We start from the raw sequence: 26,911 nt of genomic DNA, 5'->3' as shown, positions 1-26,911 counted from the left end.
TCTTCCTGACCTAAGGTTTCTGGGGGAAGAACTGAGGTCCAATACACATCCTCATAGCCTTCACTATCCTCACAGTAGTCACTATCTTCACTGAGGTCATCATCATGTTCAGGTTGAGGGACATTGTCTTCAGTAGGGTCAGGATGATGTTCATTAGGTCGAGGTACATTGGGTTGAGGTTCATCAGGATGAAGTTCATCAGGTTGAGGTTCATTAGGTTGAGGTACATTGGGTTGAGGGACATTGTCCTCAACAGGTTCCTCAGTAGGTGCCTTGGTAGGTTCATCAGTAGGTTGGGTCTCAAAATGATGAGGGACATTGTCAGGTTGGGTCTCAAAATGATGAGGGACATTGTCAGCAGGTTCATGGTCAGCAGGTTCATGGTCAGCAGGTTCATGAGGTTCATGGTCAACAGGTTCATGGTCAGCAGGTTCATGGTCAGCAGGTTAAGGGTCATTGTCTACAAACTCAGCATGTGTATGGACACCCACAAACTCAGTAGGTTCCTTAGCAGGTTCAGGTTCATTAGAAACATTAACAGACTTCACACCTATCACTGTTACATCATCATCATCTATAATTTTACCTAGCTCACTTGGGTCAACAAATTCAGGTGGATCCGATACCTTATGTTCCACATAAATATCAATCAGCTCATGACCTTCGACATCTTTAGCAAACTGCAAGATATCACTGTCAGTGTTCAAACTCCTTAGACCACGAGTAAAGCTATAATTGGGGTGCCTATACCACATATTAGCAATGTCAACATAACCCTGTGCCCTAATCACTTGTCTCATTTCCACGACAGACATATAGTCAACATCAAACTTCCATCCAAATTCAGTAACCTCACCACCTACGTACAAATTAACAGGTTCATTTACAAACATACCCCTATGGTGTATCTTTAACCTAACTTTTATCTCTTGGGATGGCCTGAAATTAACAATATTCAAATGCAAAGTTAAAAATGGTGGACCACACAAGCCTATGGAAACTACTATAATAAGCGACAATAGCAGAACATGGTGGACCACACAAACCAATGGAAACTACTATAGTAATAGACAATAACATAAAACCAGTGGACCACACGAAACTATAAATACTGACTATCACCATATTCAAAGAAGGCAAAAAAACATACCTAAAACAAAAGCGTTCTTCCCCAGTCGCCATTGTTCTTCTGGAGGTTCTTCAGCTATTGACACCACTAGCAATGCGAAGACTATGGCGTTTGGAGAAGACAATACCACCACCCACCTGCGCACTGTGTAACAATGGAGGAGACGAAGGAGATGAAGGGGCTTTTTGGATTTTGACGAACATAATGAACAAGAAAGGGATTAGGGCAAAATTGGATTCTTATGTGTCCAATTAAATGAATTAAAAATATATTGTCCAATTAAATGAATTAAGAATACATTTTCAAAATTAAGTTTATTTTACATATAACCTGAAAATATTTTAAATAGTTAATGTTTTCCATGTCATTCATCATTAAATCATTACCCATGTGGCAGGTTTATTTCCATGCCGTGTCATTAAAAATACTGCCAAATGGAGGGGGGCTTCAAAAAATTCAACAGAGTAAAACTTTGGGGGCATGAATCCTGGGTTTTAAACTGGGGGGATTAAAAGTTTAAGAGGCTGAAACTAGGGGGACCAAAAGTGCAATTAAGCCAAAACAATATTAATATGTTAGGGACTAACTTGCAATATACAAACTATAAAATTACCACAGTAAGTGTCAATAAGGGTCATTTAATGCTTCAGTCCACTGTGACACTGTTAGGGCTTAGGGCTTAATTCTGATTGGTCAGGCAGTGACTTCACCACTGAAGTCAAATTGGTGACTGCACCATAGAATTCTCCCTAAAAAAAAGTTAGATTTTGGAGATTACAATCCTCCCTGAATTTCTTCAATTTAAACATTCTCTATTACATTTAAATCCACTCCCAAAATGCTATCTGCCAAACTCTATCTCCTTTCTTCATCTTTCCTATCAATTCAATGTGGTTGAGTTCATACCATAGCACTCTATCTCCTTCATCTTTCCTTTCCATTCAATGTGGTTGAGTTCATACCATAACGATGAACACGATGTGTTACCGATCCTATGTAGTGTCATCCTTGTCAATCATAGCAACGAAGACGATGTGTGTATCTAACCTATACTCAAAAGCTTGTTTAAAATCAATTATGTAGGGTTTCCATTTAGGGTTGATATTTTTTCTAACAATGAGAGATATTAAAAAGAGTAAATATTCTGAAACTGATAAAACAAGAGGATCCATTGTTGCTAAAACAAGACAATCATTGTTGTTATATTTGATTTTAGAGCGTCACCTGCAATTGCCATGAGATCTTTCTGAAGTGAAATTCCAAGTTCCAACTTTACCCTCTTTGTCTTCATCTTCAAAAACACATTTGAATGCTTTATCATCATCACCTCCTTTATGTGTTATACCAACATAATTTAATTCATATTCAGCTCTTTTTTTCTTCGATGATCAGTTTGATATCAAAATGGAAGCACCGCCCATTCTAAATAAATAGTTTGGTAAAAGCATGGTTCATTCATTTCGTAATAGTATGGTGTTCTAAATCGATTGAAATGAGTCCAACACTACAACTCATTCCAAAAAGATTGAAACTCTTGATATTACTTAGTTTGTATTTGTTAATTAATCTTCATAGCGGACAATGAAGGTGTTGAGAAAAAAAACTAAAATTTACAATGAGTATTAGAGTTGTCAAATGGGCCAGTCCGCTTTGATCCGGTGGGCCAAAATGTTTAAATGAGCCTTTGTGGATCGGCCCGATTATTTAATGGGCTATAGAAATTGAGTTAGACACAATTTTCAATGGGCCATGCGGCCCGACGGTTCAGTCTGACGGGCCAGCCCGACCCGTATTTCAATATTATAGTTTTAATTTTATAAAAAAGGATTTGATGGACAAAAACTACATAACATAAGTAAAGAGTGTCATAAACTTAGTTAAGTGATGTTGAAAATATTCATCAAATCAACAACATCCATATATACATGAATACAACAAAAGCATTTATTTAAAGTAAAGAGTAACTTAATATTATCATCAATACTTATCAAAATTTCTCTTCATCTCACAACTATTTCTTTGATCACATCATCTTGAAAACATATCTTCATCCTCTTTAACTTTTCTTAATCACTTGAAATGCAATCATGTCCTATCTCAATCTTTTTTCTCCAAAATTAACTGAAACTATTTTATAATTTTTTAATGGGCCAGCCCGAAGCCTGCTTGGCTGACCCACCCATGAAAAATATAGGCCTAGTGGGCTGGGCCAAAAAGATAGAGTCGTGTTTTTTAAGGTATTTTGCGATCCGGACCACGCTAAATTTTAGGGCTTATGGGCTAACCCGATGAGCCAGGCCCATTTTGACATCTCTAATGAGTATGTCTATATCTTTCGATTTAAGACAGATTTTATCGAACAAAGAATCATAGCTAAGAAAATAACAAACTCATATTCACCTCTTGCTGATTCCATGGTTGGTTTGAAACAAGCATAGTCAAAAATGTAAATTGTACGAGGTTTTAGCATAACATTTACAGTGAGTATAAAAAGAACCCCTAACAAAAAAACTGAGCAATTAATCAAAATCAGTGAGTATAAATTGTACGAGGTTTCAACATAAAATTGTACGACGTTTTAGCATAAAATTTTCAGAGAGTATAAAAAAAAAACCCTAACAAAAACAGAGAAATAAATTAAAATTAAGACCGTCTCATACAATTATTTTTCATAATTTTTTATAATTCTCATATAATAAATCATATATCAGACTCGGACCTTAAAAAATTATTGTAAATTATACTCTGATCTTCTAAGATTTGATCTAGCCTATTTTTACTCTTAATTAATCTTCATTTATTCGAATTATTGTTATTTTAATCGGTTAAACTAGATTTCCGGCAACTAGAAGTTTCTTGTCCACCCCTAGCTATATGGTGAGAGTTAGGATTCCCTGCAATCCAAATTCAAATCCAAATCCCTTATACTCCTTTAATTGAAGATATCATATCACTATGTGATTCCTTTAGTAGTTATACAGATATTTATTTATCATTATCTAGTCGTTCTTACGTGTGTTGAGGATGAAAATGAAACGAATATTTAACATACAATAGCTGACATGTCCAGTTTTCATTGGCTAACTTAGGTGGATGAGTAGTGCCTTGTGGCTCATGGGACAATTTCTTTACCCATCACAAAAGGTTTGATATTATATCTTCAACCAATCACAAAATTTCATTTTATTTTAACACATTTAATTATATTTAATTAATTATAAAATAGTACAACTATTTGTTGTTTCCAAAATATTTTACACTAAAGATAATTTTACCCAATTTTTTAAATTTGGTAGATAAGAACGTAATCCATAATATATGGGAACATCATAGTATATTTTTATATAAGGAAATTCCAAAATGATTAATATATAAAAAAATGAAGAAAAAATAAAGAGTCTATTCCAGCAGAAAAAACAACTTTACAGTAAAAAATATTAATTAATGACGGGTGGGCATCCAAAGGTTGTGAACAGTATGAAATCATGGTGTAGGTGGCGAAGACAATGAAAGATTCAAAAGCAAACCAAACAAGACTCCAATAAAGCCCACAAACATAGCAAAAGTGAAGGAGAAACCCGGATCACTTCTACTTCTTCTCCTTTTCAGCATGTCCTGTTTATCCAGAAAACACATGGATTTAGATAAGTGATATTTTAGCCATAATACTCAAACACCATATGATCATAGAACAATGTATTACCAGTTCCTGCTGCAGCTGCCGTGTTTGTCTGACAGCGGAATCTCTTTCCTCCTTCAGGTGTTGCAAGCTTTGACTCTTCAAACAAAGATAGTTTAATTAAGTTTAGTCCAATTTTCCATTTCAATATAATAAAGTTTATTCGGAAATAGAAGGTAACCCGACAATGTTGGATGATGTATCACCTAGGTCTATGAATGTAATTTTTAAGAGGATTGGTTTTACCATCCAAATAGGAGGATTGAATTTAAGCAATGGATTTGTAAAAAGTTTGACCAGAGGATATTAAATGCTACAAAGAAAGAAGTTTGATCAGGGGAGAGCCTGAAAAACTCACCGAATAAGTATCGAGTTTTTGCGCAGATTTTTGAAATGTAACATGTCTAGTGCTTCCTCCGGGTGAGGTAGGAGAGATATATACAACTTTAAGTTTCAATTCTTCTGTTAACTTTCCACTATTCTTATTAAACTGCAAGCAAGAAAACATGACCATGACCATTTTTTCTTATTCAAATTTGTAGGAATGGTCCTGTAAAACAAGGTTATTGGCTCTCTTACAGTATCTGGTGGAAGATCATCAACATCAGTGTTTGGATCCAGAGCTGTAGTTTGTATAAGAAACTTATCTTTGCTTTGCATGTCAGGAGGATATTCTTGTTGGGCTTGGAGGGTGACTGTGCATCACAAAAACTGGAGAGTATGATATATGCTAAAGAAACAAGATTTATAAATGTTTCTATAATAGTGACAAGAAGAAGTACCTCTGATGATGCAAGAGTCCCATGAGTGTATAACACCAGTGTTAGGCCGAACAAAGTACTTCTTAGGTGAAGTTGTCTTCACCTGGCACAAAAACATAACGGGAGGATCAGTTTGCAGCCATGCACTGAATAACCAGTAGAAAAGCATTTATAGATACAATAACTTTGTTAAGAAGGTACCTTAAAAGCAACGAAGTTCTCTGTCTTATTCAAAACTTTAAGATCGCAAAATGTTTGCTTCTCCAACTCAACTAATAACATGAACATTAGCAGTATAACCGCATAAGAACTCAAGATTAAGGAAGATAATAAAAGAGAAAGAAATTAGGATTACCAATTCTCACACTTTACAATCAGTAACAAAGTTTTATAAGCATTGCCTTAAAAGTTCACATCAAAACATCTTTCATTATATTAGAGTATTCTGTCTCCCTAATTGATTTACATAAAGAGAGAAACCAAAATTCTAAGTTAAAAACAAGTGAAGTAGAAGTACTCCTTGTATGAGATGTAACTAGTAACTACACAAAACTAAACCAATTTTGCAGTGTAATCAAAGTAGAATATATATTTTTTTTCAACAATAGTTTTACGGGTTCGTTTTGTTAAAACCGATAACTACTATACTGGTTTTATGATAGAATGTTGTACTCTATTAACAATAAAGATTTTGACTTCATATATATAGCCTTACACATGATTACATATATATAGCCTTACACATGATTCAAAGAAAAATTAAAAGCGTGAAAGTAAACACAAAACCACATTTTACAAGGCTTATAACAGGAAGGCTAAATCATACCTTGCAATTCCTAATAAAAACAGATTAAACATAAACTAGGAAACTAATAATCACACAACAATCTAGCATTTCCTCTCTTAAACTATATGAAGAATGTATTTAGTTTATTTGAAGCTTCAAGTTCAACCATTTCCATCATCATGTGAAGTTTCAAATATTAATCTAATTTTATGTGCTTTGTCATTATGTCTGCAACTTGCTCTTGAAAGTTGCAATAGCTCAATTCCACAACTCCATCTTATATCGAATCTCTAAAAAAAAATGAAATCTCATATCAATGTGTTTGCTTCTGCCGTGAAAAACAGAATTCTTTGAAAGCTTTATTGTTGAGCTATTATCGCATAAAATCAAAAGCTCTTTTTCTCTTTATGAGCAAATTTTTCTAACCTTAGCCAAAGAGATTGACAAGCACAGTCTTAATCGAGACTAAATTATCTAGGCTAGTATATCAGGATTCATAACGTGAATAATCATGGACAAATTACTAAACTGTGTGATTAATTTCTACGTACAAATTTCCTAACTGTAACGTTACAATTTCCCCAAATTGGATCGATAAATAACCACACTGCATGCAAATCGATTCACAAATCTTGAAGAATTTTGTAATTGAATGTTAAAACGTGAATTTCGGTTAAAAAAATAAAGAAGAAAAATAAAGATAAGATGAGATTTACATACATTGGAAACGTAGCTCGGGAGGATTGATGGATATGAATGAATTTTCAATAGAATCGGTATTCATGGCGAAGGGATCGAAGTTTCTAGAATCACGCGTCAATTGGTATACACGGAAGGCCGCTTCCATTCACATTCGCAACAATATCATCAAGAAACTGCATGAAAGACAAGATTAAAAAGCGTTCGAATGAGACTCTGAAAGAGAAAGGAAATGGCAGTTCCAAATTTTGAATCCAAAGAATGCAACAAAAAATCAAAAATAATGTAGAATATGAATATTGCTAGTAATTTGTAACCTTTGAGATTGCAATGAAAAGCATGTGTGTTTTGCGATGGAAACGCGAGAAGGGTAGTTTGGTAGTGAAATTTTTTGTGCTGCGGAACCGCTATGATGTTATGGGAATGAATGAGAGAAGAAGCATTAGAGTGAGAAAGATGTTTTGAGAGAGAGAGAGACGGTGCACGTGTCAAAAGGAGTTAGATTGACGTCCGATTCAAAAGTGCGTGCAATACCGAACTGACTGAATCAGCAAACTTTTTAGGATTAAAAAAATACCATTAAGTTTAATTGGTTACTCGATACCGTCGTCAATCATTATCACGTCACTTTTTATTTTATTTTATTTCAAAATAATTTAAAGTTAAAATATAATTTATACTAAAGATACTCGTAATCAATTTAAATTTATCGGTATAAAATAATTTACTTAAAAAAAATTATGCTAATCAATGTCTTCGCCACAATTCAATACAATTTTAATATATATTTTTTTAAATTTTTATTAATTTAATCACATAAAGAGTGCTCACTCGTTAGTATTTTTCTTAAAAGAAATACCATTGTTAATTTGATATTATTATTATGGATAAATATGTTTTTGATACTTATAAAATTATAAAATTTTATATTTAATTTCTATTAAAAAATGACATGTTTTAGTCTCCACAAAATTATTATGCACATAGTTTTAGTCTATGTTATTTTTTAAAATTTTTAAAACTGTTTAATTATATTTAAACTTTTAAATTTTTGAATAATTTTTTTCATACATGTTTAGAATACTATAAAATATTTCTTTACCAAATTATAATTTTTTTAAAATGAGAAGAATTAAATATGAATTTTTTAAACTTTAAAAGATAATGATAAAAATAATGCAAATATCGACTTAGAAATTAAATTTTAAGTTATTCTTTTCGAAGAACTTTTTATAACGTTCTAAACATGTCTGTAAAATAATTATTTAGAAAACAGGGGCTAAAACTACGTAATAATTTTATGGGGACTAAAACATATCATTTTTTAATAGGGACAAAAAACGAAATTTAATATATTTACAAAGACCAAAAACATATTTAATCATCATTATTATTATTATTTTATATATTAAAATTGTTAAGTTATTAATAACTTTTGGCGTCAAAATTCATAAGAATTTTAACTCGAAATTATCTTACAATAGGTCCAACTTCTAAAAACCTATGAGATATCTATGGAACTCTCTAGAAGATAAAGATACGTTAGGATTTTTTATATAATAGTAAACAAGATTCTAGAGAGTGATTTATAACTGTCATACCCCAATTTTTGACCTAAGATACCACCTCATATCATGTGCATATGCATCATTTGCATCTCTAACAAATTGCATAGCTTGTGTTTGCTACTTGTGACTCAGCAGGGTTTAATCAAGAAATCACTCATCAGTACAAGCAACAATCAATTAGGGTTTTGTTTTCCCTTCATCTCAAAAGAACCATCTTCATCATAGAATTAGGGTTCTTCGTGTTCATCAGAGAATCAATGGCCCTAGAGTGAAAATAAATGAAATTAAATGGTACCATCATGTTCCTTGTGAAAAAACGAGTAAGATAGACCCTTCACTTGATCAATTTGGTTCAGTTTCAGAGATTTTCAAATTCAAATGGGGATGGTGTTCTTGGCGCCATTTTTTGCGAAGGAAATTCAAAAATTGAGTTTAAAATATAATCAAATCTTTGCCTTTGTTAATCAGACCACGCGCGTGGTCCAGTTGGTTATGTTTTTGAGTGGTGAGCATGAGGTCGTGGGTTCAACACCCTTAGGGACCAAAACCTTTTTTTTAAAACGCTTTTTTTCTTATTTTTCTTCACAACTTCATCAATTAATTTTGTAGATGTTTTGATTGGCTGCATTTTGTGGTAAAACATTCATGTGTATTCTGTTGTCTTGACTAAGGTCATGACATGTGGTGTGTAGTGTTAAAGGTTATGCAGGTTCTGGTTGTGTAAGCTAATACATGCTGTGAGTTGGATGTCATGCTCGACGTCATGACATCAGTGTTTGACAGCAGTAGCTGCTACAGTTTCTATTCTGTTTCTATTATGTTTCCTTATTTATCTTAGTCTTTATTTTGGGAAACTAAAGATTATGTTGATTGTACATCAGTAATAGAACAAATCATGGGCTGTCTTTTTGGCATCCTGATATGTGAGAAGCAGAGAATTGAAGTGAAGAATACTGTTTGCTGTGATTTATGCAGAACAGGTACAGCATCAAGATGTTACAAGGAATGTCATGACATTAACCATGACATCGCGCCTGCAGAACTGAGGAAGGAAGATTCAGTTTTGGTTTTAAAAGATACAGAATATTCTATGTGGATATTATGTAATCCTATGTGGCGCAGTCTTAAAGGTCAAAGATTCAAGTCAGAATATTGAAGAATCAAATCTAAGCATTGAAGTTTCAGCAGTTACTAATTTAGGAGATAAATTAGGTAACTTATGATCAAAAGGCCTTGTTTGTAGCAGAAGAAATCTGCTGATTTGTAACAGCATGGAGTGCTGCGATTTTAAGCCCAAGTCCAACTAGGATCAGGTTATATATAGGAATCTTTGTAGCCTTGTAAACCTAACGATCATAATGTAGTCATTAGGGTTTGTTGTTTAAGTGAACCACCCAGGTTGTGGGATGGTCACTGATTTGTGCCTCGAAGCCTGTAGGTAAGAGGTTTGTTTTATTCACTCAGAAGCTGTGAAGCAATGAGTGAAAATTGTGTTCTTGGAACTACGCTATTATGTATATTTAAGTTGTTGGTGATTAAGCCGTCGATGCAGTGGCTGAGTTGTTGACTGCTAGACATCGTTGCGATGATTGGGAGTGGAATGGAGATATTCCATATCTAGGGAGAACCTAGGTAGAAGGGTCATTGGGTAGTGATTAAGTGAGGAGTTGTAAACTGGGAGTTTAGCTCTGAATTGATACTGCTAATAGTGGACTTCATCCCTGGCTTGGTATGCCCCCAGAGTAGGTTGATTGAACCGAACTGGGTGAACAATTCTGTTGTGTTGTTTATGTTTCTGCATTGTTTATTTGTAAGTTCAGTTTGGATGTCATAACATCGTGCACGACATCAGTGTGTGATTTAATGACTGTGCTAACACAGAATCTCTGCTAAGCAGATTTGTTAATGTTAACTGAACTGATATGGGATCCCAACACTTCCAGACTTCTGGATGATAGATGTAATAAATAATTGAGGGATCTGTATGTACTGCCTCAGCCAAGCTGATGACAGACCAGATGTCACAACATCGTATATGACATCTGGGGTCTGTCTTACCAGAATTTCAATTGGTATCAGAGCAGGCATCCTGTCTGTTTCTGGATGAGATCCATGGGAGATACTTTCTGGTTGTTGGAGGTAGTTGATTGTTTGAACATTCATGTTCATATTGAATGGTCCCTAGAAGTGGAGGATGGACCTATGTGTGGAAGACTGGACCAAACTGACCAAAACAGGTGTATTCTCTTGGCAAGGGAAGATGGTGTTACTGGTTTCAAGGATATCCAAATGATTCATGCGGGAGTGAAGAATTTGGGGTGTTTTATTCAGCATATAGCAAGGTACAGAGAAGAAGATTGTCAAAACCTTCATGCGGGAGTGAAGTTAATGATAAGGTATTCTTTGTGCTTATCTGTTTCTTTCTGGTCAGAATATTGGTTAGGTCTTGTTGTGTTGCTTGAAGAAGAAGCAAGCATATTGTTGGATTGTTCAGCTGCAATTCTTGGATGTCATGCTTACAACTGGTTCTGGGAGTAAGCATTGTGTAATCTCTGTTGATATATGGCTATTTTCTGCTGCATAGCATCTGATGCATAATCCTATCTTTGAAAGAAGATCTCTAGGGTTATATGGTTTTCAACAGAATTTGTAGCAGATTGTTTTCAACTTTAGTACAAGTGTCAAAGATACTTGAGATTTTTTCTCAAGTCCACTCATAAAGGCATGGTTATTGAGGTTGAAGAGGTTCATATGATCAGTGTTCCTCATGTTCATCTGCAAAGTTGTTTGATAATCCTCAAGATTGTCAAGAATTGTGTGTTCCAAGAAGAAGGAACTGATGGCATACTGGTATGCAGCTACCAGTTGAAGAACAGATGTTCTGGTGCTAAACTTATGTAGTGTGAGTACATTTGTTTGGAACCTACTCCTGATTTGGAAGAGGAGACATCTGCTTTTTGTGTTGATTGGTCAGAATACAATCAACTGAACCTTCCATCCCAAATGTCAGTTTATTTTAGGCATAAGCTTATGGGAGTTGGAAGTAGAGCTCAGTGCAAGTGAAAGGATTCATTCAGGTTTTCTTTTCAAGACCTCTATGAAAATTCAAGATGAGCTTATATCTGGTATGTTCTTTTGATCAAAGGAACCAGATGTGTGAATTGTTTTCTTAACCATAGAACAGTTAGTGTTGAAAACTGAATACTGTGTATCGTGCATAGTGAAATATGGTTTTGAATATTGTGTGATGATTCAAGGGAGTCAGATTACTGTGTGGAATCTGAGGTATTTTCAGGAGTTATGTCATAAGTGAATCTGTTCCAGAAACCTTGTTGAGATATGGCATATATTATCCCTTAATCATGAATGATGTGTAGCTGACTGATGCAAAGGTTATTGTTTTAGGCCTGAGGTTTATTGAGGATAAATTTTAGTTGGTTTCCGCTGTATGGTATCTCTGTTAACCATGGTTTATGTAAGTATAGTATCCTCAACTGGTGTATGAAGTATGTATAGGTATAACTCATGGAGTTAGTTGCCTCTAGTAGGGATGTTGTATAATGAGACTTTTATGTACAATGCATGGATAAGCGGTGTGGAGTTTCCATGATTGTTTGTTTGAGGGGGAGATTTGGTTAACCTCCCCACGTCTGATTCAGCCTTGTGTTTAGTTGGCTACTGAACGGTGTCACATGGGTTCTGGTTGTTGTGTGACACATTTGTAAGGAAAGATTCATCTCTCTCTTTCCTAAGGGCGAATCTAACTGGGAAAGGATTTAAGATCAATTGTTATTTGTGCAAAGTACAAGTATTTAATTGATTATCCTTGGAAGTTCAAGATAACTGATGTTCTTAAAGATGTTGGAACATCTCTTCTTCAAGACCATGTACAGGAAGGATAGTGCAATTGTTTTAAGATCTATCTCTTTGATGGCAGCAGAAGCATATGATCACTGAAAAAGGTTTCCTGGCAAGAAACATGTTCGGTTTTGGAGTGCACAAGAAGAAGAAGACATCATAATCTTGATGGTGGTTACTTGGATCAGTTTATTTCTGATCTAGGTAAGGAAGTGCATTGGCTAATGCACACTGTGAAGTCAAGAACAAGTGGCAGTATTCTTGACATCATGGAAATAGCTTTGCTCAAGGAAGTGGCATCCTTGGTACAGCTAGAGGATTAGTCTCTAACTAGTCCTTCTGATGACTCATGCATCAGAGTGTCTGATGTTGTTGGAAAAGAAGCAGGGATTCATAAAAGTGTGAGCTTGGATGACATAACTGCATAACTGCAGGATGGAGGTTGCGTACTCAAACTTGGTTTCACAATCAGGTCTATGAGAGCATTGAACTCTGGTTCTGTAAAGGGAGGAAGTTCTTTCAAGTGGCAGAAGAAGGAGCTGAATTCAACAGCTAGATGTTAAAACACAATGTGTTGACATTTGGTTCATCTCAGAAGTGGGTTCGAAGGATCAAGATAATCAACATATGGCAGCTGATTATTCTTGAGGATAGTCTTAGACAAATTACTTTTGGGCAGAAGAGTAATAAGTTGAAGACAAAAAGGAGGTGTTTTCTACTCACCTCTTGGAGCTTGTGGTAGAAGTTATGAGCTATCTATGAAAGAGTGCATCTTGTAATATAGATCTCCTATTGTGGGTGACTTATTGTATCCTAATCAAGCTGGTGGCGAAGTGGTATCTAAGGATTATCAGATGGTGTTTTTTTTTTTTTTTTGTGTGTCGTGGTCATGTCATGCAGAGTAACTTTTAAGGGGGAGCTGTACGTTGCTTTGGCAACATTTATGGCCAAACAGGGGGAGAAGAGATTGTCACCCCAGATCATATTGAACAAGTTATTTCTATTCATGGTATGTGATAGTGTAGCTTGTGGAACTTATTCAGCAGGTCTGATGTTTTGATGTGCTTTAGCAATTCTGCATAACTGGTAGTTTGCTAGTTGTTTTTGTGCTGCTGTGGTGACAGAATGTTTTAGCCAAAAATTTGCCAAAGGGGGAGATTGTAGATGTTTTGATTGGCTGCATTTTGTGGTAAAACATTCATGTGTATTCTGTTGTCTTGACTAAGGTCATGACATGTGGTGTGTAGTGTTAAAGGTTATGCAGGTTCTGGTTGTGTAAGCTAATACATGCTGTGAGTTGGATGTCATGCTCGACGTCATGACATCAGTGTTTGACAGCAGTAGCTGCTACAGTTTCTATTCTGTTTCTATTATGTTTCCTTATTTATCTTAGTCTTTATTTTGGGAAACTAAAGATTATGTTGATTGTACATCAGTAATAGAACAAATCATGGGCTGTCTTTTTGGCATCCTGATATGTGAGAAGCAGAGAATTGAAGTGAAGAATACTGTTTGCTGTGATTTATGCAGAACAGGTACAGCATCAAGATGTTACAAGGAATGTCATGACATTAACCATGACATCGCGCCTGCAGAACTGAGGAAGGAAGATTCAGTTTTGGTTTTAAAAGATACAGAATATTCTATGTGGATATTATGTAATCCTATGTGGCGCAGTCTTAAAGGTCAAAGATTCAAGTCAGAATATTGAAGAATCAAATCTAAGCATTGAAGTTTCAGCAGTTACTAATTTAGGAGATAAATTAGGTAACTTATGATCAAAAGGCCTTGTTTGTAGCAGAAGAAATCTGCTGATTTGTAACAGCATGGAGTGCTGCGATTTTAAGCCCAAGTCCAACTAGGATCAGGTTATATATAGGAATCTTTGTAGCCTTGTAAACCTAACGATCATAATGTAGTCATTAGGGTTTGTTGTTTAAGTGAACCACCCAGGTTGTGGGATGGTCACTGATTTGTGCCTCGAAGCCTGTAGGTAAGAGGTTTGTTTTATTCACTCAGAAGCTGTGAAGCAATGAGTGAAAATTGTGTTCTTGGAACTACGCTATTATGTATATTTAAGTTGTTGGTGATTAAGCCGTCGATGCAGTGGCTGAGTTGTTGACTGCTAGACATCGTTGCGATGATTGGGAGTGGAATGGAGATATTCCATATCTAGGGAGAACCTAGGTAGAAGGGTCATTGGGTAGTGATTAAGTGAGGAGTTGTAAACTGGGAGTTTAGCTCTGAATTGATACTGCTAATAGTGGACTTCATCCCTGGCTTGGTATGCCCCCAGAGTAGGTTGATTGAACCGAACTGGGTGAACAATTCTGTTGTGTTGTTTATGTTTCTGCATTGTTTATTTGTAAGTTCAGTTTGGATGTCATAACATCGTGCACGACATCAGTGTGTGATTTAATGACTGTGCTAACACAGAATCTCTGCTAAGCAGATTTGTTAATGTTAACTGAACTGATATGGGATCCCAACACTTCCAGACTTCTGGATGATAGATGTAATAAATAATTGAGGGATCTGTATGTACTGCCTCAGCCAAGCTGATGACAGACCAGATGTCACAACATCGTATATGACATCTGGGGTCTGTCTTACCAGAATTTCAAATTTAACCAATCAAATTAACTCATTTTAATTTCATTTTTTGTACACTCCTCATTTAATATGTGTATTTTATGCATACCAAAAAAAATCACAAAAAAATATTTATTTAATACATTTTAAAATAGGTTTAAAATGACATGTTTTTAAGTGTTTTTAAATACTTTAAATATTGTTTTTATTTGGTTTTTCAAACCTAATCACTTGTAAATAATTTTTTGTGATCAAACCCTAATTTTTTAGGTCTTAATTAAGCTTTAAAATTTGTTTTTTAACTTAATTAAGGTGACTTTTGTCAAAAATTCAAACCGTTTTAAAACAAGCGATCACGATTCTTTTCAAAACGATAAACCATTTCTTTTTGATTTTTCTTTTCAAAAGAAACTATTGATTAAATCTTTTTGATTGATCAATTGATTTTCAAAACGATGTGGGCCTCTCGAATATTAGAGAGTATAAGTCCCTTTCCTCTTTCTTTGTACAGTTTTTCTTTAAATAGAAAACTTTTTCCAAAACTTCCAAACAGTTTTTTTAAACAACAAATCTCACATCTTTTTCAAAACCATCCACCATGTTTTATAAACTAAAACACGGGCCTCTCGAATATTAGAGAGTATAAGTCTCTTTCCTTTTTTTTTTGTACAGTTTTTCTTTAAACAGAAAACTTCTTCCAAAACAAAAACTTTCAAACTGTTTTTAAAACGACGAAACCTCGCGTTTTTAACAAAACAATCAACCATGTTTTATAAAATAAAACATGGGCCTCCACATAGGTATAAGTCCCATTCCTGTACATGAAATTAGGTATTTCATTGTACACACACCTTTTTGTATATATCTCGTTCAATTTGTTTTTTAACTTCGAACAACAAATCAAAAAATAAAGGTTTCTTTAAATCTTCCCAAAAATACCATGGGCCTCCATGTAGGTATAAGTCCCAAGCCCTTTGTAAATACCTGTTTACATAGCTTTGAATAAACTCAAGTGGGCCTCTCCCCGAGTATAAGTCCCGAGCCCCCGTGTTTACAAACGGATCATGCTTACAGGTATATTTCCTTCATAAACTCCATTATATACACACACCTTGTCATATATATGTGCTTGTTCATACTTGTTCATATTTGTTCATGTACTTGTTCATATTTGTTCGTACTTGTTCATATTTGTGATTGTGTTATATATACTTGTTCGACTTAGTACAACACTAGGTTCCCCATAGCCTCCTATTGGGCTTCGTGCAAAGAATCTCCCTAGTTTAGGTTAGGACATAGAGTATGGTTTCCCGGTGAAATCGCTCTAAGAGCTCAAACCAACTATACCACGCCTCCTCTTGGGCTTCGTACAAACGACTTGTCCCTCCCATAGCCTCCTCTTGGGCTTACAATGCAAGGACCCTCGATTGTCCCTCCCATAGCCTCCTCTTGGGCTTACAATGCAAGGACCCTCGATTGTCCCTCCCATAGCCTCCTCTTGGGCTTACAATGCAAGGACCCTCGAATAGCCTCCTCTTGGGCTTCGTACAAGGACCCACGGGCTTCTTATAAGCATCCCCAATATCCAAAACAAATACCCTAGGAGATTAGACATTTATCATCTCTATGATAGGAGTATCTCTTCTATATCATCACAAACAATCAATCAATCAATCAATCAACTTAACTTTTTTGCCACAAGGCTGGCTAATCAATCAAACCTTTTTGCCACCATACTGGCTGATTAATCAAAGTTTTTGTCACAAGGCTGACTTCATTGAAACTTTTGCCACAAGGCTGGCTGATTAATCAAAACTTTTTGTCACAAGGCTGACTTCATTGAAAGTTTTTGCCACAAGGCTGGCTAAAAAACATCTTTATCATTCTAAGCACCATAAGTGGCATGGCCCAGGGCTTATAATGAAAAGATTTTCAAACAAAAATCAAACAGATGTATGTGATGATATAGATTAGATACATCGAACATTGAGATGACATTTGTCTCTTTTCCTTTGCTTCCACTAGCATAAGTGGGAACTACGATTGCTCTGACTTTCTCAACATCCCTTTGAGAATACGTAGGCACAAGGTCGTATCCTTGGCGAGCAAAACTTCTCCCTCAAACCACTCAAAACTTAGCACCCGTAGACCTGAGCTACAGATGCTCTGATTCCCTCTAAGGGATATGTATGCAGAGGATCGCGATGATCTTTGCGAGCATAATCAAACAAACACATTAGGTCCCACCTATTTCACAAGAACCTCTCAATAACATGGAATGAAAAACATAGAAAAGAAACCTATAGAGTACTATAGATACGTTGGGTGCTAATACCTTCCCTTCGTATAACCAACCCTCTTACCCAAAGATCTCTCCCCCCACTTTTAAGGTTATTGCAGCTTTTTTCCTTTTCCTACTTTGGAAACAATAAAAAGTTTGGTCGGAACAAAAGAAAAATCATTTTTTTGAGCACTCGAGCCCAAAGAAGGCATCAGGTGTCTCATCCCGAAAAAGGATACGATTTTTCCCCGCGACAGAAAAATGGCGACTTCACTGGGGACCATCTTTTTATTGTTTCCAAAGGAAGGTTAATTCTATTTTCTATATTTTTCATTTCATTTTTTGTTACATGTGTGGTTCTGGTTCTGTTACTTGTGTGGTTCTGTTACAAGTGATACATTATGGACAAATCCTAACCCGGATTAAGTACACATAAGAATTAGGTGGAGGGTATAGTCATGTACAGGCGTACGTGAGAATCCTTCCGCTCAGTGGAGGTTCCTTGTTGGTAATATATGTTTAGCATGTTTCGTAGCGAAGACATTATTACTTTCATTGAACTATAGAAGCTGAGTTGGCCGTAGAACCCCAACCCATCCTGGCCTTATTAGGTTGTGGTGCAGAAACTATTCAGGTGAAGACTTGGATTAGTTGTCATGCGGAGAACCACACTCAGACGAGTTTTTCTTGAGAATATTGCTGGCTCACAAGTTTAATTGTGCAAGCCGGTAATATCCGAAAGAAAAATGTAGACTCTGACGTATCAGTAGAACATGTTGTGCAGGTGATTAACTAGAACTATCCCATTTTTGGTTCTCTGACCTCATGCTCGTGACGCTGGACCTTTGAACCTATGTGTACCATGTTTGTAGTACCATGTTTGCGTTACCATGTTTGCATTACCATGTTTGCTTTACCATGTTTGAATATGTGGCATCCATGCATCCATGCATTCATACATTCATTAAAAAAAACCCATCTTTTTCCATAAAAACATGATTTTTCCAAAGATTTAGAGGATTTTCTTTGCAAACATTATAGGATTAAGTTATGGAAGGGGTAAAAAGGCATACCAAAAAGTACGGTTTCAAAGCGCCTGATGTGGAAAAACTGAGAGAGTTGGCATCTTTTGTACAAGATCCTCCCAATTTTAGGAAAAGTTATGGAAAGCTTTTGCCTATCCTGAACACTCATGTTGATGAAGGACTTCTCAAAACTCTGGTTCAGTTCTATGATCCCGTCTACCGATGTTTTACCTTTCCAGACTACCAGTTGGTACCGACCTTGGAAGAATATGCCAATCTTTTGGGTATTCCTGTGTCTGACAAAATACCCTTCAATGGTTTGGAAGCCATTCCTAAGTCACACGTCATTGCAGCAAGTATCCACTTGAAGAAATCTGAAGTAGAGAGTAATTGGACTACCAAAGGAAACCTCCCGGGTTTAACTTCACACTTCCTAATAAAGAAAGCCTTTGATTTCATCGAAACTGGTAGCATGATAGCTTTTGAAGCTATACTAGCCTTGCTCATCTATGGGTTAGTTCTGTTTCCCAACGTCGACAACTTTGTCGATATCAACGCCATAAAGATCTTTCTGATTGGAAATCCTGTTCCGACTTTACTTGGTGACATGTATTTCTCTGTCCATCACAGGAATCGCCAAGGCGGCGGAATCATTGTATGTTGTGCACCATTGTTGTTCAAATGGATTGTTTCACACTTACCTGAGTCTCCTATTTTCACGGAAAACCGAGAGGGCTTACGTTGGCCTCGAAGACTTATGTCTCTTACTAATAATGATATTCATTGGTATACCTTGGCTCGCTGTGGTACAGAAACCATTGATAGTTGTGGAGAGTTCGCCAACGTACCCCTCATTGGTACACAAGGAGGAATTAACTACAACCCGGTCCTAGCCCGACGACAACTCGGGTATGCAAATTCAGCTAAACCCATTGGTCCCTCAGTGGAAGGCTACTTCTACCGAGAAGGGGATAATCCTCAAAGGTTGAAAGCAAGAATGGTGAGAGCTTGGTACGACGTCCGATGGAAAGAAAAAGGTGAGGCAAGAAATTGCATTGCCATGGACGCCTACACCTGCTGGGTAAAGAAAAGAGCAAAAGAGTTCCAAATGCCTTATGCTTATGAAAAACCCATGTTTCCTGCAGTGTCTCAACGACCCAACATTCCCACTATGGAGGAATACCAAGACACTTTGGCTAAGATGAGGGTAGAAAAAGACGCTTGGGAAGAAAAGTTTCGTAGAACTGATGTGGAAAATAGAAAGTTGAAGAAAAGAGTGAAAGATCACGAAGAAACTCTCTATTATCAAGATGGATGGCTCATGAGCAAAGATGAGAAGATTCGTCAGAAAGACGCTGCAATCAAGAGGTACATCAAAGAAAGCAAGAAGAATCTTGAAGGCTCAACAAGCAACGCTCCGACTCCTGATGATTGGAAGAATGTTGTTGACAAACTGAGGACCGAAAAGGCCGAATTGAAAGCTTACTATGGGAAAGAAATCATGAAGCTCAAGCTGCACAATGCATTTGGTTCTTCGTCTGATGAAGATACTTGGGATTGTTTAGCTTTTTTATTTATCATTTGCTTTTGTAAGGAGCTACGCTCCAATGTTGTAACATTTCCCATTTATTCAATAAAAGAATAGTTTGTGTTCAAATGTTTGCAAGGAAATAATCTTTAAAATATTTGGAAAAAATCATAAATTTCTTTTTGCATACATCATTCTGCATATCGAGTCCGTTGTATAGAGTCTCATCTTTTGGATCTTTCTCCAATAGATCGTCAAGCTGTCGCGTCTCAAAGTTTCTCGACCGCGCTCGCAATCAGATCACAGATACAATACTCGTTCAAGCAGAAGAAGAGTAATGGAACACTCTGAACAAGAGAATATTGAGCTTCGTGGTACAGTGACCACCCTTCAGGAAAAGTTGGAAAGTCTCACTACTCTGGTTGACTCCTTAATGGCCGCAAAGAATCAGCCGCCGCCGCCCAACAGTCAAGCAACAGTAACATCTGAAGTCACTACTCCAGTTTCTACAGTTGCATTCAGCATTCCATCTTTCTCCATGCCAGAAGGTTGGGGCACGCCTTTCAGCTTTGGTGCAGGTTTTCGCCATAATTTCTCTGGGGTTCAAACAACCACAACTGAAGCGCCTGCCACACAGGGTTCGGCGTTTATTCCACATTCAGGGGTAACTTTTTCCCAAATCACTATGGCACTTTCTCAACCCACTATGACGGTTCCGACCCCTACGGTTCACACAGTTCCCTATGGTGGCAATGAGATTTATCATGATCAGGATGATAGCATAAGTCAGCGTAATCTTGTGGGAGATCTCCAAGAGCAGTTTAACAAGATTCAGCTAGAAGTTAAAGCTATCCGTGGAAAAGATTTGTTTGGAAAGAATGCCCAGGAACTATGTTTGGTTCCCAGTGTACAAATACCTGCTAAATTCAAGGTCCCTGACTTTGAGAAGTACAAAGGTAGTTCTTGTTCACAAAACCATCTTGTGATGTATGCTAGAAAGATGTCTACTTATGCAGATAATCATCAGTTGCTTATCCATTACTTTCAAGACAGTTTGACTGGTGCCGCACTGAAGTGGTACACAGGCTTGGATAGCACTAGTATTCGAACATTCAATGACCTAGGTGAGGCCTTTGTCCGACAATACAAGTATAACTCGGATATGGCTCCAGACAGAGATCAACTTCGATCCATGGCTCAGAAAGACCATGAAGCTTTCAAAGAGTATGCCCAATGATGGAGAGAAACTGCTGCTCAGATTAATCCACCGTTAAAAGAGAAAGAGATGACAAAGATCTTCTTGAATACTCTTGGCCCGTTTTATTATGAACGCATGATTGCTAGTGCTCCAAGTGATTTCACCGAAATGGTAAACATGGGGATGCGTCTAGAAGAAGGGGTCCGAACCGGACGTCTAACTAAAGAAGGTGGATCTTCAAGCGGAACCAAAAAGTTCGGAAGTGGTTTCCCAAAGAAGAAAGAACAAAGTGTTGACATGGTATCCCAAGGGAGGCCAAGAGGAAATGTCAATCATCAACGACAGATTGCTGCCATTGCGCCAGCCGTTAATACAGCACCGAATCCGGGATTTACCCCGCAGTTTCAACAACAACAGGCTCAACAGTTTAACAATAATCAGAATCGTGTACAAAGAGCTCCACAGTTTGATCCGATTCCAATGACCTACACAGAATTGTACCCTGCTTTGATTGAAAGAGGTCTTGTTCAAACTAAAGCACCACCACCCGTACCTGAGAAACTCCCATGGTGGTACAAAGCTGAGGTCTCATGCCCTTATCATCAAGGAGCACCTGGCCATGATCTTGAGCATTGCATAGCTTTGAAATATGAAGTTCAGAGGTTGGTTAGATCTAATCTCCTCTCTTTCAGAAATTTGAATCCAAATGTGCAAGCAAATCCGCTGCCCAATCATGGAGGGCATGTTGTAAACATGGTGTATGGATGTCCTGGTCCATACCGAGTCTATAATATCAATTTCTCAAGAGCAGATTTCGTACAAATGCACGCTACTCTCTGTCAAGGGCAGAATTTTCGCCAGCATCACTACGGTTCCTGTAGAATATGTTGTGTAGATCCTCACGGATGTTCGATTGTGAGAAGAGATCTCCAAGTTCTGCTAGATAATGGTACTATTCAGATCTACAGAAATAGGAATGAAGATGAAGTTAACATGATAGGATGTTATCCGCATGAGCTTTTAGTCTCAGATATCAACTCGGAAATGCCTAAAGTTAACGTCATCGTTCCTCATTTCAACATGCCTGAGCGCATAGAAGTTACTTACAACAAGCCAAGGGTTCCTGTTACTCCTTTGATCATTTGTCTACCTGGACCTGTTCCCTATGACTCTTACAAGGCAGTTCCATACAACTACAATGCTACAATGATAAAGAATGGACAGGAAGTTCCTTTACCTACTCTTTCATCTGTCGTGAACATCGCTGATGTGAGTCGAGTAACAAGAAGTGGACGTGTGTATACTCCACTACCTCCGAAGCAGCCTGTTGCTCCTGCTACCGGACAAAATCCTATCAATACACCAGTGGGAAATCCCGAGGAAACTCCTGTCAGTAATACAAACACTGATGTTGGTCAATCCAGTGGAACCAATGTCAATCCTGACTTTGATGAAATTTTGAAGCTTATCAAAAGAAGTGAATACAAGATTGTGGATCAGCTTATGCAGACCCCTTCAAAAATCTCAATACTTTCATTGCTGTTGAATTCAGAAGCCCACAGGGAAGCCCTGATGAGAGTTTTGGATCAAGCTTTTGTAGATCATGATGTGACTGTTGACCACTTTGATGGGATAATAGCCAACATAACAGCTTGCAACAATTTAAGCTTCTGTGATGAAGAACTCCCCGAGGAGGGTAAAAATCACAATCTTGCTTTGCACATTTCTATGAACTGTCAGTCAGACTCTTTGTCCAATGTGTTGGTAGACACCGGATCTTCCTTGAATGTGATGCCAAAGACGACTCTTGCTCGCTTGTCTTACCAAGGAATGCCTATGAGGTTCAGTGGTGTAGTAGTCAAAGTATTTGATGGATCGCGAAAATCTGTTATCGGCGAAGTCAACCTTCCCATGACAATTGGTCCACATACATTTCAAATCACCTTCCAGGTCATGGACATTCAAGCTGCTTATAGCTGTCTGTTAGGACGACCATGGATCCATGAAGCAGGGGCAGTAACTTCTACGCTCCATCAAAAGTTAAAATTTGTAACAAATGGAAAATTGGTAACGATAAGTGGAGAACAAGCCTTAATGGTGAGTCATTTATCCAATTTCTCTTTCATTGGTGCTGATGATGTGGAAGGAACTCAGTTCCAAGGTCTCTCTTTAGAAGACGAATCTTCCAAGAAGAAAGCATCAATCTCTTCTTACAAAGAGGCGGTAAAAGTAGTGAAAGATGGAACTACCACTGGCTGGGGGCAAGTTGTGATCCCTCCAAGAATGAAACTAGAGCAGGTCTCGGATGTTCACCAACATTCTCAAACTGCACCAAGAAGGATGAAACCCTTCGTCCGATCAAAGAAACATTCATTAGTGGAGGATTCCTTAACCCAATTCCTCAAGAGGTTAATGTCCTTATCGAAGAATGCATCGAAGAAGGTCTCTCCGATACTGAAGAAGAATGGAAATGTTATCTCAATGACTCGGGATATATATCTCAGGAAGAACCATATGCACCGTTCTATCCTCCTTCAGAGAAATCCAAAGGCAAAGAAACTGAGCCTGTTCCTGCAGAAATTTGGGACACCTTGGGACAACCAAGTGGCAAATATGATTATATGGTTAAATATACTGCACCTGAAAGTTCAAAGATTGCGATTGAAGATATTCGACCAACTGGATGGGGAGATTCCTTTGAATATAATAGTCAACCAGAAGAGGCTTACCAATGCTCTCAATTTTCACAGCAACCTGAAATTACTGAAGATTTCAGCTTCAATGCATCTACCAAGATTTATAATCCTGAAGATGGTTATTATCACATAAATGCCATTTTTGAAGATGAAGGGAAAGATGGCCCCGCAGTTGACTCGGAAAGTGTCTCTGACAATGAGTCTCTTCATCCTGAAGACTGGGAAATACATCCTGAAAATTCTGAAGATTGTGACTCATCTTATGCTCTTCAAGAAGTAGAAGAAGACCGTTTCAACTCTACAAAGAACAAGGGTGACAAACCAGGACCTTCAAATCCTGCTCGACCAGCGGTCAATGTCAATACTGAAGATAATTCTGAGAAGAATTTTCCTGAATACGTAATACACAGAGGAGTTCGTTGCTACTGGAAAGCTGTCGACGTTCCGAATGTTGTTCGCCGCTCAAAGTAATCACCTCGCTGTTATTTTGACCTCCTGCCTTGCCCAAAGCAGAGAGATGTTTTATAGGGCTTCGCTTTTAAATGTTCCGCCCAAATAACTTTGTGTATAGGGCTTTGTTTTAAAAGTTTCCCTCTTTGTCCTGCCCAAGGCAAATGAGTTTGTGTTTAGGGCTTTGTTTAAAAAATGAATCATAAATAAAGTGTCATTTTGAATTCCCTACACTATGTGTTTTATTTTTTTTGCTTTTTTCTAGAAATGGTAATCCTAAAAAACCAAAAAAAAAAATATAATAAAAAAAAAAACTTTTTCAAAAAAAAAATCTGCATACACTCTTGCATTCATAAATTTTCTGAAATAAATATAAATCATATGTGCAGATTTACTATTGATAAACCCATTGAATGCAATAACCCTATGCCCCCTCCCAACTTTGAGTTTCCTGTGTTCGAAGCCGAAGAAGAGGAGGAAGAGGAGATCCCGGACGAGATCTCTCGATTACTTAAGCACGAGGAAAGAGCCATTCTGCCTCACAAAGAGCCTTTAGAAAAGATCAACTTGGGTTATGAAGAAGACAAAAAAGAAGTGACCATTGGATCGCTGCTTGATGCTGATATCAAGAGTAAGTTGACAGACCTTCTTAAAGAATATGTTGACGTGTTTGCCTGGTCCTACCAAGACATGCCTGGGTTGGATACCAATATTGTTCAGCATTACTTGCCATTGAAGCCAGAATGTCCGCCGGTGAAGCAGAAATTGCGAAGGACTCACCCTGATATGGCTAACAAGATCAAAGTGGAAGTTCAAAAACAGCTCGACGCAGGTTTTCTAGTCACCTCTGAGTATCCTCAATGGTTGGCCAACATAGTGCCAGTTCCAAAGAAAGATGGCAAAGTCAGAATGTGTGTTGACTACCGTGACTTGAACAAGGCCAGTCCAAAAGATGACTTTCCATTACCACATATTGACATGTTGGTTGATAACACCGCTAAGTTCAACGTCTTTTCTTTCATGGACGGGTTCTCTGGTTATAATCAGATCAAGATGGCTCCCGAAGACATGGAGAAGACATCTTTCATCACCCCATGGGGTACCTTTTGCTACAAAGTGATGCCGTTTGGATTAAAGAATGCAGGCGCAACTTACCAAAGAGCGATGACTACTCTCTTTCATGACATGATGCATAAAGAAATTGAAGTTTATATGGACGACATGATAGCCAAGTCCAGCACAGAAGAAGAACATATTGAATACCTTTTGAAGTTGTTTCAACGATTAAGGAAATATCAGCTTCGCTTGAATCCTAACAAATGTACTTTTGGGGTTAGATCTGGAAAACTCTTGGGTTTCATTGTCAGCCAAAGAGGAATTGAAGTAGATCCCGACAAAGTCAGAGCTATTCAAGAGATGCCTGCACCAAAAACTGAAAAGCAAGTAAGAGGATTTCTCGGACGATTGAACTATATCTCCAGATTTATCTCTCAAATGACTGCTACTTGTGGGCCAGTTTTCAAGCTTCTCCGCAAAGATCAAGGGGTTGTATGGACTGAAGATTGCCAGAAAGCGTTTGACAGTATCAAGGAATACCTGTTAGAACCACCAATATTGATTCCTCCAGTTGAAGGAAGACCATTAATCATGTACCTTACTGTGTTGGAAGAATCCATGGGTTGTATGCTTGGACAACAAGATGAAACCGGTAAGAAGGAGCATGCCATCTATTACCTGAGTAAGAAATTCACAGATTGTGAGTCTCGTTACTCCATGCTCGAAAAAACATGTTGTGCTTTGGCTTGGGCTTCAAAACGTCTCCGCCAATACATGATCAACAATACTACTTGGTTAATCTCCAAAATGGATCCGATCAAGTATGTCTTTGAAAAGCCTGCATTAACAGGAAGGATTGCCCGATGGCAAATGCTGTTATCTGAGTATGACATCGAGTACCGTGCTCAAAAAGCGGTCAAAGGAAGCATTCTCGCCGATCATTTGGCGCATCAACCAATTAATGAATATCAATCTCTCAAGTTTGACTTTCCTGACGAAGATGTCATGTACTTGAAGATGAAAGATTGTGACGAACCATTACCTGAAGAAGGTCCTGATCCTGGATCAAGATGGGGCCTAATTTTTGATGGAGCAGTAAACGCTTTTGGCAATGGAATTGGGGCAATCATCATCACTCCCAAGGGTACTCATATCCCGTTCTCCGCCAGATTACTATTTGATTGCACCAACAACATCGCAGAATATGAAGCTTGTATCATGGGTCTCGAAGAAGCCATTGACTTAAGGATCAAGGTCCTCGACATATATGGAGATTCAGCCCTCGTGATCAACCAAATCAAAGACAAGTGGGAAACTTACCACCCTGGCTTGATTCCTTACAGAGATTATGCAAGACGTCTGTTGACTTTCTTCAACAAGGTTGAATTGCATCATATACCTCGAGATCAGAATCGAATGGCAGACGCCTTGGCTACTCTATCTTCCATGTTCAAAGTCAGTCATTGAAACGATATGCCTACAGTCAGAATTATGCGCCTTGAAAGGCCCGCCTATGTGTTTGCAACTGAAGCAGTCATCGATGATAAACCGTGGTTCCACGACATCAAACGCTTCCTTCAAACTCAAGAGTACCCACTTGGGGC

General features: G+C 37.5%; 1 protein-coding gene across 1 annotated transcript; it reads right to left on the bottom strand.

The window, feature by feature from the left end:
- Nucleotides 1-4,462: 4,462 nt before the first annotated feature.
- Nucleotides 4,463-7,546, bottom strand: LOC131606570 (vesicle-associated protein 2-1-like). Its single transcript, XM_058878773.1, has 8 exons — nucleotides 7,373-7,546; nucleotides 7,077-7,231; nucleotides 5,771-5,841; nucleotides 5,591-5,672; nucleotides 5,388-5,503; nucleotides 5,167-5,298; nucleotides 4,833-4,907; nucleotides 4,463-4,744 (listed from the first exon to the last, which is right to left on the bottom strand). Exons 2-8 carry the CDS (start codon nucleotides 7,201-7,203, stop codon nucleotides 4,613-4,615), a joined length of 735 nt encoding a protein of 244 aa, XP_058734756.1. The 5' UTR covers nucleotides 7,204-7,231; nucleotides 7,373-7,546; the 3' UTR covers nucleotides 4,463-4,612.
- Nucleotides 7,547-26,911: the final 19,365 nt, after the last annotated feature.

This window comes from Vicia villosa, linkage group LG1 (genome assembly GCF_029867415.1).
Source record: "Vicia villosa cultivar HV-30 ecotype Madison, WI linkage group LG1, Vvil1.0, whole genome shotgun sequence".
NCBI classification, from domain to species: Eukaryota; Viridiplantae; Streptophyta; class Magnoliopsida; order Fabales; family Fabaceae; genus Vicia; species Vicia villosa.
This window is presented reverse-complemented; position numbering and strand designations above follow the sequence as displayed.

Excerpts from the sequence above, each read along its gene's own strand:
- LOC131606570 (XM_058878773.1), bottom strand. The coding sequence starts at position 7,203 with ATGGAAGCGGCCTTCCGTGTATACCAATTGACGCGTGATTCTAGAAAC. Across the intron at positions 5,673-5,770 it reads AGAACTTCGTTGCTTTTAAG|GTGAAGACAACTTCACCTAA; the intron begins GTACCTTCTTAA and ends TTTTTGTGCCAG. Across the intron at positions 4,745-4,832 it reads GGCAGCTGCAGCAGGAACTG|GACATGCTGAAAAGGAGAAG; the intron begins GTAATACATTGT and ends CTGGATAAACAG.